The 18,769-nt window shown below is 40.2% G+C and overlaps 1 protein-coding gene and 1 long non-coding RNA gene across 2 annotated transcripts in view; one reads left to right on the plus strand and one right to left on the minus strand.

Annotated features, from left to right (window-relative positions):
• The window catches only part of RAB14 (RAB14, member RAS oncogene family), a 25,212-nt gene extending 14,487 nt beyond the window's left edge, over positions 1-10,725 (minus strand). The window contains exons 1-3 of the mRNA XM_030294354.2: positions 10,468-10,725; positions 1,740-1,798; positions 309-362 (exon numbers count right to left, since the gene is read on the minus strand). Of these exons, the coding sequence (XP_030150214.1) occupies positions 309-362; positions 1,740-1,791 (106 nt within the window). The 5' untranslated portion in view covers positions 1,792-1,798; positions 10,468-10,725. The remainder of the gene's footprint in view (positions 1-308; positions 363-1,739; positions 1,799-10,467) is intronic.
• The window catches only part of LOC115500043, a 19,078-nt gene continuing 10,956 nt past the window's right edge, over positions 10,648-18,769 (plus strand). The window contains exons 1-3 of the long non-coding RNA XR_003964356.1: positions 10,648-10,680; positions 11,331-11,516; positions 14,828-14,966. This is a non-coding gene — a long non-coding RNA (uncharacterized LOC115500043). The remainder of the gene's footprint in view (positions 10,681-11,330; positions 11,517-14,827; positions 14,967-18,769) is intronic.

Raw genomic sequence — 18,769 nt, forward strand, 5'->3', positions numbered from 1 at the left:
GCAAATTTCTAATAATTTCTAAAATGGTGAAGTCACAGAAAAGATTATTTAAATCTGACACTGTAATATACATTTTAAAAAATTTCCTACCATCAAAACAAACTAAACAAGAAACTCAAATTATATATGGTATATAAAAATCAACACTCTGTACATGCAGGTGTATTTCACTATATATACACCTATTTAAATTCACTCTCTAAAGAAATGTTGTATTTAAATGCATATAGTGAAAATGGCACTTTTTGAAAAGTAGGAAAGTGACAATAAAGCATGTATTAATGTTTTACCTTATATATTGAACTTACATTTTTTTTCTGTAAATTGATGAAGTAAGCAAGATTTTCCTACTCCCATGTCCCCTGTTTCAAAGAAAAATTTCAAGTGGCAATTACATACTCAGTTTTATACTCTTATAATTATATACAATGATTGTTATATCCCCTACCATATCACATCACAAATTTCTGGGACATTTGAAGTTTTATTTCCCTAATATATAATGAGTCTGAAAGATCATACAGGTCACTTTTCAATGTGATGTACAGACTGATGATTCCTAACCTTCAGTATGATAGAACTGAAGTTATAAATTATGTTAGTTAATAACCATCAGATAGGAAGTGCTTTCTAACAGAGAAACTATTGTAAGAACATTTTCTACTTTGAGCTGTTTCAAAGTTTTGTATTGTTTTTTTCCCTTAATCCATGCATTAAAGCAAAAGACTTCTGGGAGTAAACAGGGCAGCATATAACTAGCAGAAATAAAAAATTCTAGAAGTCTGATGGACTAGATCTCGTATTTTCTCATATTCCTTGTATTTCTTATAGAATTCCACAAAAGAAAAGCATGTACACTACATGAAAACCACAACAGAACAGATGCCATCTCCAACTGTAAAATAGCAATTTAACCTTTGGCGAAGAAAAGTGTTACAATACAATCACACATGATCAACATGTGACAATCAGTACAATCGTCTAATATATAAAGTATATGTACTTTCAACTGAGCTCTTACAACTATACTTGGGTAAATAGCATTGTGTTTTAATTTGAGCAATATCTTGAAACTTAATGGAAAAACTACCAATATCATATTATATATATTACACAATTACTCTGAATCAGTGTTCTCTATCACTTTTTGGAATCCAGGGGGCTCCAAGGGCTTTCATGATATTTTTGGAAAGTTATCAGTACTCCTAGCAAATCTGTCCCATTTCCAGGATTAACAGCTTTCAGGCAGTCCTCAAGAACAATCAACATCAGTTCAAAAGGTACCCACCACTGTACTATAGAAGTATCCATGGCCACAATGCAAAAAGTATATTACTGCAAAAATAAATGTTATTAAAGGAGCTTGAATTTTGCAGTGAAAAAAATCATACACTTCTTCTGGAGTGGTATCTTAAGTTTTAGTATATAAATATTTTATACATTGACTTTCTTTGCAGAACAAGAGTATAAGTTAAGTAGGGGACGCCTGGGTGGCGCAGTCGGTTAAGCGTCCGACTTCAGCCAGGTCACGATCTCGCGGTCTGTGAGTTCGAGCCCCGCGTCGGGCTCTGGGCTGATGGCTCAGAGCCTGGAGCCTGTTTCCGATTCTGTGTCTCCCTCTCTCTCTGCCCCTCCCCGTTCATGCTCTGTCTCTCTCTGTCCCAAAAATAAATAAACGTTGAAAAAAAAAAATTAAAAAAAAAAAAAAAAAAAAAAGAGTATAAGTTAAGTAAACTTACCGATAATAATATATTTAAAGATGTAAGAGTAGTTGTATGGTGCAGTTGCCATGGTGGCACTAAAAACAAAGAAAAGTGTGTTACTGCAGAAGGCAAGTATACACAAGTTACCCAGTTGACCGCTGCTAGCCTTTAAAGATATATAAAATACAGCATATGATTATAAACAAAATGTATGCATGCATACATTTCTCAAATTGACCAAATGCATAAATTCTCTTGGACGAATATTAACATTCTCACATACTATCCATAGAAATATTAAGAAACCATTATATCAGAACAATTCCAGTATCTCACTGTAGGAAACATCCAATAACAAAATTTCAAACAAGGAAATCTTTATAAACTTAAGTTAAATATCACTGTAGGGGCGCCTGGTTGGCTCAGTCCATTAAGCATCTGACTCTTGATTTCGGTTCAGGTCGCATCTCACAGTCCTGAGAGCCCCACTTCAGGAAGCCTGCTTGGGATTCTCCCTCTCTTTCTGCCCCTCCCCTGCTAATGCTTCCTCTCTCTCTCTCAAAATAAATAAACTTTACAAAATCCTTATTTTTTAGGAACAGTCCTCCCTCCTCTTTGAAGTCCCCACTCGTCAAATGATCAAATGAATTACTGATGTCCAACTTGTTCAGGACTCTGATTTCACAACAGAATGTTATAGAAAGTAACCACTAACTTATAAACATAAAATAACCCTTTTTAAAACTCTACTTTAAATCATGGTTAGCATAGCTTCCAAAGAAAGACCAATCATATGATTTCCAAACCAAATTACTGCCAGGATTAGATAAAACCACATGAAACTGTTGTTCTTGTATTTTTTAAAAAGTCATTTATTTTGCAGTTTTATATGGCTCAACCTAATACAGAATTTGAAGATTATGTCTCAAATGCCTACTACATACTACTCTAGAAGCTGAAATAATGGCATAAAATACCACTTACGTTTATAAAAATTGGCAAGTTTATGTATTAGAAAATATATTTTTTTTTAACATTTATTTATTTTTGTGAGACAAAGAGAGACAGAATGCAAGTGGGGGAGGGGCAGAGAGAGAGGGAGACACAGAATCTGAAACAGGCTCCAGGCTCTGAGCTGTCAGCACACAGCCCGATGCGGGGCTTGAACCCACGAACCGTGAGATCATGACCTAACAAGGCGGGCGCTTAACTGACTGAGCCACCCAGGCGCCCCTGTATTAGAAAATATTTCTAAAGATCACAGCCTATTCTTTACCTTCAGATAGACTTAACCTAAATAATTCTAATTTCTTTCTACTTTAATAACTTTAAGAAAAACCTCTCCAATTTATTCAAATGAATGCCTTGAATGTGTCAGACACAGTGCTAGGTGTTAGAAACAAGAAGTAAATTCTAATACTGGTAATGATTTCCTGTAACATTTATTCTCAAACCAGTTTTCAGCTTAAGGAAAAGATAAAAAATTATACATACACACACTTATAAATATTTGACCCCATTTCTAAAATTTTAATTTCCAGTATTTTTTAATCTGACTTTACTGCCATGGTCAATTGTCACATTATATAAGACATTTGTAGAAGTTCAATTACTAAAACTAACAAAATTACTATATAATAAAATTTAACATGTAGAAAAAATATTTAAAATAAGTATATAACTGCTATCAGGGAAGAGAAAAAAGTTCATTACAGTAAAGTATCAGACAATCAGGACACAGTAGAGTCTTCTCAATGAGCTGGAAGGATTATTTTAACAAAAGTGGATGCCCTGCTACCCATTCCAGCTTGATGTGTTGTAACATTTTTATAATCAGTCTTCAACATCACTGAAAACTCCCTTAACCAGTTCGTACAGGAAGGGAGTTTTTCTAGTTAGATTAACTGATTCTGAACATAATAATTTGTTTCCCTTTTTCCAGACAATGGGGACTCAAAACTTTTAAGAATGAACTTGGTTGGTCCTGAGGCTAAAATTGGTGTGGATTATTCACCAGATCCCAAACACAAGGAAGAAAATATTCTTTCACAATAAAAATGATATTTAAAGGTTATTAACTTCTTCACCTGTATTCTTCCCAGAACCCTGTAATTAACTTCTAACTTCCTTTTTAAGCTCCTCTTTTCCCATTCAAACTTGGGGAAAAGTAATCATTTAGTCACCTTGAAATTACTGTCTTTCATGTTCTTACCTTTCTGATTTTCCTATTTCCCTTCCCTCTTCTTACTGAAACTTGTAGCTATATATACTTTGCTGCCTTCCATTATATTATGTTGAAACCAAGGCCTCTAACAATCCTAATATCTTCTTGAAATGTTCTAAAGTCTAATCAGGAAATTATAAACCAATTCCAGTTGTATTAATTTGTGTGCGTGCTAGTTATCACACAAGCATTCATTAATTATCTATACAATGACCAATTTTCAAAACATTTTTACAAAATATCAAGCATTAATTAGCACACACTATTCCCAAATAAAAGAGAATGACCACTATTTCACAGTGAATACCAGTGCCCTGTCTTTACCCCACCACACAATTTTCTGGTTCAACTTTCTTAAAAATGACCCAAAAAGCAGAGTTAAAAAAGGAAAGCTACTCAAACTTAGTAATTTCAGTAGACAATGAAGGCAGAAAATATCTACAACTGTAGTCACTAACATAACAGATCCTCCCTTTCTTATTATAAGCTAAGATACTACCTAGGTTTAAACATAATGTTATGCATAACATTCACTCAAAATTATGTATTTATAGTAGAATTATATTCAAGTGGTCTCCTTTTAAATATTAGCCATACTTAATATGATTTTTAAAAAGTATTTTTCAACATCATTTCTTGCACATGGAATGAGACATACCACTGTTAAGGTGAAGAATGTACTTTTTAAAGTAACTTTGGAAGGGGAAACAAGTTTTTTTCTTATTACTTAAGGATTCTTTTGCTTTACTCAAAAGTCAAAAACTGGTGGTCCAGTTCAAACACTGAGAACATGAGTTCATTCAACACTATAATCTCCACTAATTAAAAAACCTTAAAATACTCTGTAACTTGTACACAGCTACTGATGTGATTAAATGCACTTCTTTCCATGTGTTACAAAAGCATGTGAATAAAGTTCATATGAAGATAAGCTCTCATTCAATGCCTTTGATTTCCTTAAGAGTAGTACTACGTTCAGGGGCATCTGAGTGGTTTAGTCAGTTAGGTGTCCCAACTTCAGCTCAGGTCGTGATCTCATGGTTTGTGAGTTCAAGCCCAGCATCAGGCTGTCTGCTTTCAGAACAGAGCCTGCTTTGGATCCTCTGTCCAGCTCTCTCTCTGCTCCTCCCCTGCTTGCACTCTCTAAAATAAACATTAAAAAAAAAAAAAAAAAAAGTACTATACTGAGACAACAAGCATCATTAAATACAGGTGAATAACTTCTAAACTAATAACAAATTTAACTGTTACATTACCATTTATTAGGCACTTAATATGTGCCAGGCAATGTTTTAAACGCTTTACATTCAATCTCAATTAATCTTTACTACTACACTCTTATAAAACATCTATAATCCTCATTTTATAGATCAAGACTCAATAGGTAAGTAACATGCCCAGGTCACAAAGCTAAGTGGTCAAGTCTATACTGAACCTGAGACTGTTTTGACTGCAGAGAACCCCCTCTAACCACTACACCATCCCACCTCCTCCATAGTTATGAGATGCACCATGAAACCCTTCTGTGATACTTAGGAAGACCTATCTTTTTCAGTTCACTCACTTGGTTCTAATTTAATACTCTAAGTAGTACTAAAAAAATTATATTCAGAGGATGCATTGTAACCAGGATTTGTAGATATGGATAAATGATAACACTAATTCAAATTATATCTACTTACAAAAAAGTTTCTGAAATTAACATTCGCTGGGAGTAAACCATGGGATGATCAGGACTATGTTTCCCTACTTTGTCTTAATATAATTCTTACTTAATTCTCACAACTCTGCAGAGTCATTATCATTATTAGGTTTATGTAAAAACTGAAAAAATTGAGGTTTGGAGAAATTCACTGATTTGGCTACTGCTACAAAGTTAGTAAAATGGCAGAGCTGGAATCTGAATTCAGGCCCGATTCCAAAGAACATGATTTTCTCTAAGGTAGCTATGTAGACTGATAAAATAAAATCAAAAACTCAAAAGAAAAATGGAGGATAATTACAATAAATATTTAGGGTCATAGTTTCACTATCAGCTCATCTAAAATTTAGCTCTGAGCTTCCTGGCTGTCAAGAGAAAGGATTAATAAGTGCACATTAAGCACTGATGATTGTTGTTTGGCCCCTTTTAAATATTAACTATGCTTAATACTGCTTTAACAAAAGATTTCCCTAGATTAACATCATCTCTTGAACAAGAAAAACATATCACCATTAAAGTAAGGAATATATTTAAAAATGGGGTATGCTACTGCATAAAACTATGCAGAGTGTTTTTCACCTAACAAAATCATTGATCTATTTCCAGGCCAATACACAGAGATCTATCTAAATGGTTACTAAGTGCATACTAAAACTAATCATTGTTGCCCCCCCAAATAAAATTGCATGGTCTCCATACAGTTAATCAAACATCTCTCCAAATAAGGTTATACAGACATATAAATGACTGGATTTGAAATATGCTGGTAGATGGGAAGGTTAGGTACTTTTCATACACTCAGCTTATGGAAGTATGAATTACCACATTTTGGGGGAAGTAATCAATATATTTTAAAATCTTAAAGATAATCCAAATCCCCCTTTGACCAAGAAGTAGCCTACAGATACAAAATCTTCAGTCCATAAGGTTATAGGTCCAAGGGCATTTAATGCAGCATTTTTACAGAAAAAAAAAACACCACCAAAAACCAAAAACCAAAAACCCAAAAAACAAAACCTGGAGACAATCTATACTCCTATCAACAGGGAAATGATTAAATAGAGTACATCTGTATTATGAAATAATATGCATTTAGTTTAAAAACCATTTATATATATATATACGTATTATTAACCTGAAAACATATCCATGATTTTAAGTGAAAAAAAGTTGGCAGAATTTTATGCAATAGCATACACACATACACACATACACACACTCTCTCTCTCTCTCTCTCAATCCTGTATACAGGTAATATGGAAGGATACACACCAAATTGTGAAAAATGAATACTTGGATTTAGAGCAGAAAAAGGATAGAAATTATTAACTTTATATATGCCTGGACTAACAGTACGAGCATGTACTATATTCACTAGTAATGTTCTAAAGTATTCAAAGTAGAGACAATAAAAAACTATGAAATATTTAAGACATTTTAATATATAATTCTAATACAAAATAAATTAAAGACTAAACAGAACCAAAAAACTTCCCTTTCACAACACTTTCAACATTATTTCCACATTTACAATATGGGGAACATCATATGAAGTCAATCATATGATCATCCTCAAAAACCAGACAAAAACCACTCCCTCCAATAATCGACAGTAATTTTCCCATTTTGTTTTTTTTTTTTTTTTAAATAGCTTGGCTTTTTTTTACCGTGTTAACTTATGCACTATGTCTGACTAATCCTTTCACAACTGCTATATAGCTATTTTATTCTACTCCTTAGAACATGTTACCGTATAATTTTTACATAACTTATTCAAGACAACACAGGCCAAAAACAACCCACAAAATATTCCAGGTGATTTATATTCTGATCTGCATTGTTAAAATTAGTTAAGCCTGTTTTGTGTGTGTGTGTGTGTGTGTGTGTGTGTGTGTGTGTGTTTTACATGCAAGACATTTTGTTTAAATACCAGAGCCAAGATAGACTGCTTTTGTGATTCCAATACAGAAATATTTGTTGATCATCTACTAAGCACAAAGCCTTGGGACTAGGCTTGGACAATATAGTAATGATCACAAAAATCATTGTTCCTTGCCTTCATGAAACTTAAGAACAGAAGCAGTCTGATTTGTTTACAAGCCCTCTAACATGGAATGCTACTTGATCTGTCAGACAAGTGGACCCAAAACTTGGGCAGTTAATCTAATAATCTAACCTAACCAGTGAGAGTGGTCAATTTCCTTTCCTCAACAGTAATGCAATCTCTGAAAATAACCCACCCATTTGTAACATCCACTTAAAAAAACTCACTTTGGACAAGATATTTAACGTCATACTTGTATTAGGAACTAGATCCCTTACTGTGTCAAGAAAAAGACAAAATTTTCCAGTTAATTATGATGGTATGCTATGAATAAGAAGTACTCCAATACTGCACCTCTGTTCACAGAATGAAAGTACTTAAAAGGGCAAAACACTAAAACCCTGTACTTACTACTAGAGTTAAAAGTTTAGTAATAGCAAAAAAATTACTGATGAAATATGATGTCTGAAACTTGCTTCAAAATAATTTGGTGGAGAGGGTATAGGTGTATATAGATCAACAAGACTGATCACTGTTAACACTGGCTGATGGGTAGGAGAAGGTTCAGTATATCACTCTCTTTTGTACATGTTTAAAGCTATCTAGAACATAAAGTTTTTTAAAAGTACAGTCTCTGATACTTCTATTTGTACACTGCTGTCTCCAACCATGCCTGACATTTTTAACCACACAAAAATGTTTCATGCTTTAAAAAAAAATAAAAAATCTCTCAGTTGCCCTAGTTTTAATATATTTGCCTTAACCAAAAGTTTCCCCTAATAGTACAAAATCTTACTAAGATTATGCAAAAATATTTAATACTGATAAAGATTAATTTTAAGAACACTCCAAATTCTGTCGCACAGTTCAAGTATGCCACAACAATAAAGTTTAACATGAAATTTAAAAAGCAAAAACTTTTTAAAAGGTAGCTTTAATTTCAAGGAATTTTTTTAGGTTATTAGAATCTAAAGGGATCTTACCTCTTTACAATAACTGCCATTTATTGAATGCCTAATATACGCCAGCTACTTTATACACAATCTCTAATCCTAAAAATTCTTTTTACAGGTAAGGAAACCAACTAAGAGTTGATATATCCACAGTCCCACACTACCAAAGGGAAAATGAAGATTCAGGCCCAGGTCTAACTGGACAACTCTCTGATTTAATTGAATCAACAAATATTAAACAACCACTACATGCCTGGCACTGTTACAATGGAGCACCTACTATATGCCAGGCAAGGTGCTAAGGGTTTCTAATCCCATTTAATCCTCGGAACAGCTCTAAAATGTAGGTACAACTATCCCCTGTATAGATAAGGGCACTGACTCTGAGAGGCTAAGTCAATTCCTTAAGGTCACTCAACTAGAAAGCGGCAGTATTAGTGTAGAAACCCTCCAAAACTCTTAACCACCACATGCCTCGAGGCATGCACGAATAAAAGGGCCTAAGCAGAACTGTGGAAAAAAATACAGGCAAGTGTTGGGGGAAGGAGTGGGAGCTGGATTACTGCAAGGTCAAGTCTGTCTCCAATAACCACATACAAATAAAAGGCGGTTGTGACAGTAACAAAATGAGCAGTAAACTCTGCAAGAGTTCAGGTGAGCTCTGACACTTGTGTGGGACCACCAGAAAAGCACTCGGCCTCCGGGAACCCCAGTTTCGTCTTCAAATATACAATGAAAACCTTGCCATCTCCCCTCTGGAGTTGGGAGAATGAGGACTGGCAGTGGAGGAGTGACACTACAGACTTCCAGTTATAAAGAAGTCGTCAGTTGTCATCCAGTGCAAACGTAGGGAAAGAGGAATTAAGCTGTGGGTACATTTAACGTGGCCATGCCTGTAACCCTAGCCTAACTTGAGGGTAGTGGAGAAACACCAGGCACAGTGCAGGCAGAGGCCAGTCGGTAGGAAGCATCCTGAACCAACCGGTCACATCGTAACTTCAAGCCTCAGTTTCCTCCCTTGCAAATGAAGATAACTTTGCTTATCACCACGGGCTACTCGAAGAAAACCCTGTGGGAAGACACCTGGGCTGCACCCGGCACACGGTAAGGTGCCAACCATCAAAACAAACGCTGGCTTCGCCGTTTTTCCTTCCATTCTCAAAATGCCAAAACTTTTTTGGTCTTCTCCACCGCTTCTCCATGCTCCCTAAGCTCGAGGCCTCGGAAGGTGTCCGGGGCCTTACAGGGCCTCACCCCAACCAGGACCTCGCAAGCATAAGACCCCTTCCCCAGCCCAAGTGCACGGTCTACCCACATCGACAAGGACACCGGGGCTAGTCCAAGATGCCGGCGAGGCTGCGAGGTGCTGCCTTTTGTACTCCGGGCAGACGCGGCCTCCGGGACGGGGAATGCCACGTCTGGGCTCGTGGGCTGCGAGGCGGCGCTGCCCGCGTGGATAAATACCGCGGGGGTGGTCCGCCAGAGCGGCAGCGGGGAGAGGGGCCTGCGGGAGGTGCGTGTGTGCCCGGTCCGGTCGAGGAGGCGGGGAAGGCGCGGCCGAACACACCCTTCCCCGCACGCCCCGCAGCTCTCGGCTGGGCGGGGAGGACCAGAGGCTCGGGCGGACGCAGCGCAGGGACACCCCCCGCCCCCGCACGGGAGTCCCGTCGGGCCGGGCGCCGAGGTGCCCGGCGCCGACCCCGGGCTCGCCGCGGCCTGGCAGGGCCGGCCCTGCGGCGCCACCCGCCCGCCGCCCTGCTCGCAGTCGTCCGCATCCCGGCCCCCGGCGAGCCGGGCGAGGAGGCCTCGGCCGGACGGACACTGCGGAAGGCCCGCGTTACCTGGGGGGTTGCTGGTGGCTGGGCAGCTTTCCGGGCGGGAGGGGGGCGTCAGGACGATGAAGAGGAGTGCGGGCGCAGCTGGAGAGGAGCAGGGGCGATCGGCCGAGGCCCCGGCAGCTAGCGGGCTGGCCGAGGAGGTGCAGACGCACTGGCAGCAGTAGCGGTGGCAGCGGCGACTGCTCCTGCGGCTCCCTCAGGATCTTCCTCGGGCAGGTCCAAGATGGCGGCGCTCCCTGCACAGGGTTTCCTGTCACCCTCGCAATGGGCCGGACCACAAAAGAAGGCGGGGAGGGGGGGGGGGAGAATGCGCGCGCAGCTGGCGGAGCCCCGGAAGAGGGTGGCCGGGGCCTGGCTTCCCTAGCCACGCCCCTTCCTCAGCCCTTCCCTCTGGACTTGTCGCGCCGCCGCCGAGGCCCGCCCCACTGACCGTGGCGCCTCAAGGGGCGGAGGAAAGCGCTTCCGCGCAAGCGCATTCGCGTGCTCTCGCCTTCTAGAGAAGTTACTGCGCAGGTTCGCGTGGAACCTACGGAGAGACCAGTAGGTCTTGGAGGGCTAGGTTTGTCACTTTTCTGGACTTTTTACAATTTTTAATGCCACCGACTACTACTTACTGGACGCATGTGGTACACCGGCCACAATGCTAACCATACAATTACAGCGTTCACTCAACGTGTATGTATTGAACGATTCCTACGTAGCAGTGAGCACTTTGGTCCCTAACCAGGTCCCAGGTACCTATCCCCATTTTATCGATGGCGAAACTGAGGTTCACGTTGATCAAGTCACTGGTCCCAAGATCATGCGACTAGAACGTGGGCGCTTCCTATTCTGTTTCACCTTTGTCTTTTTAACCTCTCTTTTAGGATTCCTTTGATGGGAGCAGAGAAATTGTTACCACATTTTCCACAATTTGACCACCGCTTCCCACTCTCCAACTTGGTTTGCTATTCTCCCCTTCCCAGAAAGTTTAGCGCACTTCGCAAGGCCGCGTTATGACTTTCGTGGAACCGCGACACATTGGCCTTGTGTTTGTGGAGGTGGGTAGATAGGTAGGTAGATAGATAACATATACATATGTATATTTATGTACAAACATGCGTATTCTTATATAGCTCACATTTTACAACTAAATTGGTATAGAGATGAATATATCAATGTTGTACAGCAAAACATTTTCTTTGACCTACAAGTTCATCTTTTTTTTCCCCTGACTTTTAAAAGCACTTAAAACATTTTTGTGGGCACCGTGCCTGTTGTAGCTAATGGATAAGACTGCCCTGTCTCAGTCACCCAAAATGAAGTTCAAGCTCTCTCTAGACACCGAAGAGCTTTCATAAGCTATCTTTGCTACAGACAAGTGAGATTTCTTTGGGAAAGTGCATGACAGTTTACAAACCTCTTATTTTCAGAAAGACCTGTGTGCGAATACCTCATTTTCATCTTACGAATGGCCCACCATTGGGCATGTCACTTGATTTCTCAGATCCTCAATCTTTTCTGCAAAATAAGGATAATGATACCTATCACACATGGGTCCTTTTGAAAATTAAGTGAGGTAATATGTACAAAATGCTTGACATATAAATATTTAATACATAGGAATGGCTATTATGTGATAATCCAATATAAGGTAATATTGGAATCTCTTCTAGCCCTGTAGGTCTATGCTTCTATTCCTATATTCTTTTTTTCCCCTGTATTCTTTAACTCCAATAAGTATAGTTTGTTTGCGGTCACAATTTAACATCTCTGAAATCAAGAAATTCGCCTATGCCAAGTAAATATGAAAGCTGTGGACGAATTGCCTTTACTTGTCCAACTGTGAGCTTAGGTCTGGCTAGAGAGTTTCTATATATCCAATTGTCACCTGAATTGAAAACTTCATGTATAGCAAATGGTTAGGAAATGCTTCTGGAATAAATGATTGCTCAGAGGCAGGGGAATGAAAGAGATGACCTTGAAAAAAATAATACCTAGGTTTCCATGTGCCATGCAGTGTTCTAAGCAGTTTCCTTGTATTGATGATTTGAGTTGGCAACCAAATTATAAGGTAGAGAGGACCATCATCCCCATTTTATTTATATTTTAGTTTTTTATTTTTATTTGTTGTCTCCCATTTTAAAGATAAGAAAACTGAGATCCAGAGAAGTAGAGTAACTCGCCTGAAGCCACAACTAGGAAGTGACAGACCCAGGACTTGAATCCAGACAGCCTGGCTCCCAAGACCATTCTCTGCCTCTCCTCCCCGTCTTGGCCCCTGGGGGAATTTGCGTGCAGTCCCTCTGTGAAGTAGGAACTGACCTAGGAATCATGTATACTTTCTTATTTAATCCCTGCAACATCCCCATGAAGTCAGTACTATATTCACCCCATCTTATGAATGATAAAACTGTGTGTCATACAGGTCAGAAACTATAAAATACATAAATATTGGTAGTGCTGGGACTTGAACTCAGGCACATATAACTTCAGAGCACCCATTCCTAAGCCCCATTCTAGACTTCATCCCTTATTTCCACTTGTTAGCAGCTTAAGTGTAGATTCCTTTTATTTTTTTAATGTTTATTTAATTTTGAAGGAGAGAGAGAGCATGAGTGGGGGAGGGTTGGGGGGGGGAGAGATTGAGAGAGAGAGAAAGAGAATCCAAAGCAGTCTCCAGGCTCTGGATTGTCAGCACAGAGCCTGACACAGGTTCGAACTCAGGTGAGAACATGACCTGAGCCAGTGGGCCCCATTAAGTATAGATTTCTAACTGTTACTTAAGTCTGTGTGGAAGAGGTTACCCTGGATGCAGCATTGAAGAGAAACGTTGTGAATGTAATGTGTCTATTACATGCTAAGCAATACAATTAAAGACTATAGATATTGTCAATTCTTGTAATAAATCACAATTTTCAAAGGAGAGGTGTATGTGACCAACTGCAGCATAATTAGAGCTGTCCATTGGATGCCTGTCTATTAGGGTTCCTAGTTAACTTTTTTCTTTAAGGCTGCTTATATGAAAAGAGATATGTACACAAAATATTGGTTACAGCACTGTTTGTAAAAGACTAGAGACAAACTATCACTAGAGAGCTGTTATAATAAATTTTTTAATGTTTTTATTTATTATTGAGACAGAGAGAGAGCATGAGTGGGGGAGGGGCAGAGAGAGAGGGAGACACAGAATCCGAAGCAGGCTCCAGGCTCCGAGCTGTCAGCACAAAGCCCGACGCGGGGCTTGAACTCACAGACTGTGAGATGATGACCTGAGCCGAAGTCAGACGTTCAACCGACTAAGCCACCCAGGCGCCCCTAATAAATTTTAATACATCCATATTGTGTAATATATGCAGCAATTAAAAGACTGAGGCACATAGTATGTCCTGATATGGAACTATCTTTAAGGAATACTTCAAGTGAAAAAAATAAGAAAAGCAAATAGTATGCCAACATTCATTAAACTATAAAAGAAAGGGGAGAGGCACCTGGGTGGCTGAGTCGGTTAAGCTTCTGGCTCTTGGTTTTGGCTTAGGTCACAATCTCATGAACCATGAGGTGGAACTCCACATGGGGCTCTGTGCTGACAGTGCACAGCCTGCTTGGGATATTCTCTCTCTCTCTCTCTCTCTCTCTCTCTCTATGTGTGTGTGTGTGTGTGTGGGTGGGTGTGGCTCACCCACTCACACTTGCTCTCTCTCTCCCTCTCTCCCAAAATAAATGAATGGACACCTTTTTTTTAAGGGAGGGGGAAATATATATATATTTGTGTAAATGGACACTGAGAGGGATTTTTCCTACTGTCCTGAAACTGCTGCTGAGGCCCAAATCTAAAAATCAAAAAGTACATAAGGTACCCACCGCCAGTTACTGGAACTAGCTGTCTTCCAGGAGGACATTTAAAGAGCCATTGGTTGGAGAAACCAGCCCTTCCACCAAGCCCTATCTCCACTCCGATACACCCCACCCATTCTCCATGCCCATCCCTTCTCCCCACAGATAAACCATCACCACTAATCAGTGGAAAGAATAGAGAGTTGACAGGGGAGTCAGCCTTTGGGAGAGTGGTGTTCTGGAAAGAGACGTATCCCTTCCTGCTCTCCATGGGGGGATTATATCCCTTCCTAGAAGCAAGGGAACAGGGCTCCCAGGGAATCACTAGTGAAGACTAGGTGTGCCTATAGGAAGAGGAGACTGGCAACTCCCCAGTAGCTATTTGAGCATCAGACTTACTGATATGCTCTATGCTGTTGCATTTCTGGCAAAGGAAAACACATGAGAGAGACCACATGGCAAGGGGCTTTGGATGGTATGGTGGAGGGCTCTAGATAGGGAGGGACTGAAACTGTCCCACCAACCCATACATACCTTGACTTTTCAGTCCTAGATTGGAGCACAGCAAAGAGATGTTCATCATCGGCATGTGGTGTAAATGACACAAGCTGGTGGTCAGCTGGAAGATACAGCAAATGTACAAGGGGCTACCTATTCCTAGGGAGAGAGAATTGGGATCACTCCAGGTACTGATTCTTTGTCATCTCTACCCATTCTTGTTTCATTTCTCCCTGTTTATATTTGTATAGTTTTTTAATAAAAATCGATGTTTTCCTAGTCTTTATCTTTCTCCAGAGCCTAAAATTTTGAAGTTATTTTCGGATCTATCTATTGTGCTTATTTAAACCAAATTAGTTCATCTCCTAATTGGTTTTATAGGCTTAATTACATTGGTTAATTTTGCTCATGCATTTTAGAATTTTTGTTCCTAGTCTTAGGTTATATATTTTTTCCCTCTCTCTCGGTCTCTCTGTCTGTCTGTCTGTCTCTCTCCACTCACCCCGTTTTGTCCAGTGGTTTTGGAGTTGCCATAAATCTAGAACCAGATACTAAAATTTTGGTGTTCTAGTTCCTGGATGATATTGAAGACATAGCAAAACCAAAACAATCTGTACTCTGAATTTTATTTAAGAACCTAATTTTTAAGTGCATTTTTAAGTGTAGTTGGTTAATCTCCAGTGATATGTAATTCAATTAAGTAAAAACAAACAAATAAAAAATACTACATCAACCAAAGAAGAAATAGCAATTGATGTACTTAAAAATTTAGCAGATTGACAGAGAAGTCATAATCAAGCGCATGAGACTTTTTAGTCTCTGGATATGAAAAAGGATTCGATGCAAATTCATGATACAAAAGAAGAAAATAATGCATAAATGTAAGGATGAGTACATGATATACTCAATTGGAAAAGAAGTGTTTTGACCATTAAAATAGTCCCCCCTCCAACGTAGCCATGGATCTTATACCAGTCCCCCCAAACTGTAATCCTCTGGCATCACAGTTTATTAGGGCATGACTTCTCTTAACAACCACAGCAGAATTACCTAAGGTGAAAAGTATACTTAAACTCCTCAGGAAAGCTCCACACTAGAGACTGTTCATTGTTTCTTAGTTTTCCTCTGGTGTCAGATCTGATGGCCATCTCTTTGGCTGACCACCAAAAGAAGTGAGTGGTTTAGATTTAGAGGCCATGTTACGTGAAAAAAATGTGCATCTCTCTTTTTTTTTTTTTAATTTTTTTTCAACGTTTTTTTTATTTATTTTGGGACAGAGAGAGTACAGAGCATGAACGGGGGAGGGGCAGAGAGAGAGGGAGACACAGAATCGGAAACAGGCTCCAGGCTCTGAGCCATCAGCCCAGAGCCTGACGCGGGGCTCGAACTCCCGGACCGCGAGATCGTGACCTGGCTGAAGTCGGACGCTTAACTGACTGCGCCACCCAGGCGCCCCAGCATCTCTCTTTTTTTTTAAAAATGTTTCTTTATTTTTGACAGACACAGAGAGACAGAACATGAGTGGGGGAGGGGCAGAGAGAGAGGGAGACACAGAATCCAAAGCAGGCTCCAGGCTCCGAGCTATCAGCACAGAGCTCGATGTGGGGCTGAAACCCATGAACCATGAGATCATGACCTGAGCTGAAGTCTGACACTCAACCAGCTGAACCACCCAGGCGCCCCTAAAAAATGTGCATCTTTCAACTTTAGAATCACACTTACTATGGCAAATGACCACACCATGAGATCTACAGGATAAACTGAAATCTACTAAGAAAATAGCAGATTTGGCTCTTTTATCACATGCAAAATAGTATGATTTTCTTTATTGCTCTGTTGACCTTTTACATTTAGTTGAAATAATGTAGGTTAAAAGCGTGTGTGATGTGACACAAGTGTATCAAACTGATGGTGACTGTCACCACGGTACAAATATGGCAGGTGCTGTCAAGAACTGAGATTTTACCTTAGTTGCAAGCTAATAATTTAGCCTAATGCAGTTTCCTGGATAGAAGCAGAAGACGCAAAAAGACGCAAAACCTCTGGGTCAGAGACAAAAGACTGCATTATTCACAACAGTTCGTGCAACACATACATCAACACTTTTGCCTCAGTTCTTGGCTGTCTGAACACACAATATGTTACGGGAAGGGAACTCTGAGCTTAGGGAAACCAAATCTTTCCTAGTGGAGAGTGAGCATTTCTGTCCTTTACTCTGAAGGGAAACTCTATTTTTGAAGGCTCTTTGGTATATAAACATCCTTGAAAAAATAGTCTGGGAGGGACACCTGGGTGACTCAGTCCGTTAAGCGTCCGACTTCGGCTCGGGTCATGGTCTCACGGCCCTGTGTCCGGTTCTGTGCTGACAGCTCAGAGCCCGGAGCCTGCTTCGGATTCTGTGTCTCCTTTTCTCTCTGTTGCTCCTCTGCTCTCTCTCTCTCAAAAATAAATAAAGATTAAAAAAAGAAAAGAAAAAAATAGTCTGGGACAAATGATAGTCCTTGTGCTCACAAAGTGTGCGGAAACAACAAGAGACCCATGGAGGGTCGGCTTCCAATGGGGGCAAGATTTCATTGTGTTGTACAATATTTGGTGAGTGTGTAGTATGCTGCGGATGAAAGAATATGGTTTTAAGAAGCATGGTGACTGTAGCTCCACTTCCAGCAAACATTTTATTAGTTACCTGACATTAGTCAAATTACTTCTCAGATCCTAAACTACAAAATGGAATAATAAATGTACCCCAATGGAATTGTTGTCTAGGTCAACTGAGAAAGTGTAACTGAAAGTACCAGGCACAGTTATCTAGAATATTCCAAGCATCCAACAGATGCTCTATCCTTCTATCTTTCCCTTATTCACTGATTCCCTCATACATGTGAATCAGGCGCCAGAGCCTTACACCCCTCCTCGAAATCGGGAAGCAACTTCTTGGGCCCCTACCTGTGTTAGTTAGGATACATGGGTTCAGATGCTGTAACTATGGGACCAAAAAATGATAGAGGCTTTCACAAGGTAGAAGTTTACTCCTCTCTCACATAAAAGTTTGGATAGGTAGTCTAGGGGTGATATGGCAGGTTTCAGGTGGCAATTTTTAAGCTCTTCCTTGGTTATTGCACTGCTACCCCCAAAACATAGCTTCCACCATCATGTCCCATTCCAGCCAGTAGAGGAGAGAAAAAGAAGTGGATAGAAAGTGCCTTCTCTTTCACGTATGATACAGAAGTTGTGCTCATCACTTCTACTCACATGGCATTGATGAGTCACGTGGCCACACCTAAATGCAAGGGACATTGGGAAATCTAGTCTTTATTCTGGGGAGGACTATTATTAATAGAGGGAGAAAAGAACAGATACTGAGAAACCACTAGCCATTTCTGCCACACTGCCCTTTGCCTAAGAGGGGGCAGGCAATAGCGCTCGAAGGCCCGAGGAAGTTGGAGTTCTACTCTGAAGCCACCAAGATAAGGATTGGAACTAGCAGCAGACCATGAAACTCTCCCACCAGTGTAATTCCCTCAGGCTATGCCATGTGGGCTCTCTGAGGGACTCTGAGTAAATAGCATCCTGATTACTTTGCCTGAGTTCTGAACAGGTTGGGGAAGAAAACAAAAAGATCGCCTTTACTAGTGATAAGAAGCCAGGCTGGCAAAGAAGCTTTCAGAGCTGGTAGCTGAAGGGCACCACTAATAATGAATCCCAGACCTGGGCTGCAAAGACTAGGACAGCTCCCACTGCTAAAGGGGGGCAGAGCCCCAGGAGCGGCTCCCTCCCCGTAAGAAGGACAATGTTGAATAGGCACGACCAGGTGTTTTCAAATTTATCAAAAGAGCCGTTCCTCATCTATGCAGGAATGGATAAAGCAGGGAGAGGAAGCAGGAAATGAGGTTAGAAAAAAACCCTTCCAATTGAAACCCAGACTGGAGAAAAGGGGTTCCCCTCTACCGTCTATGGTGAACAAAGAGCGAGGCTTAGAAACAGCAGAAGAAGC

Source organism: Lynx canadensis, chromosome D4, assembly GCF_007474595.2.
Source record: "Lynx canadensis isolate LIC74 chromosome D4, mLynCan4.pri.v2, whole genome shotgun sequence".
In the NCBI taxonomy this organism is placed as follows: domain Eukaryota; kingdom Metazoa; phylum Chordata; class Mammalia; order Carnivora; family Felidae; genus Lynx; species Lynx canadensis.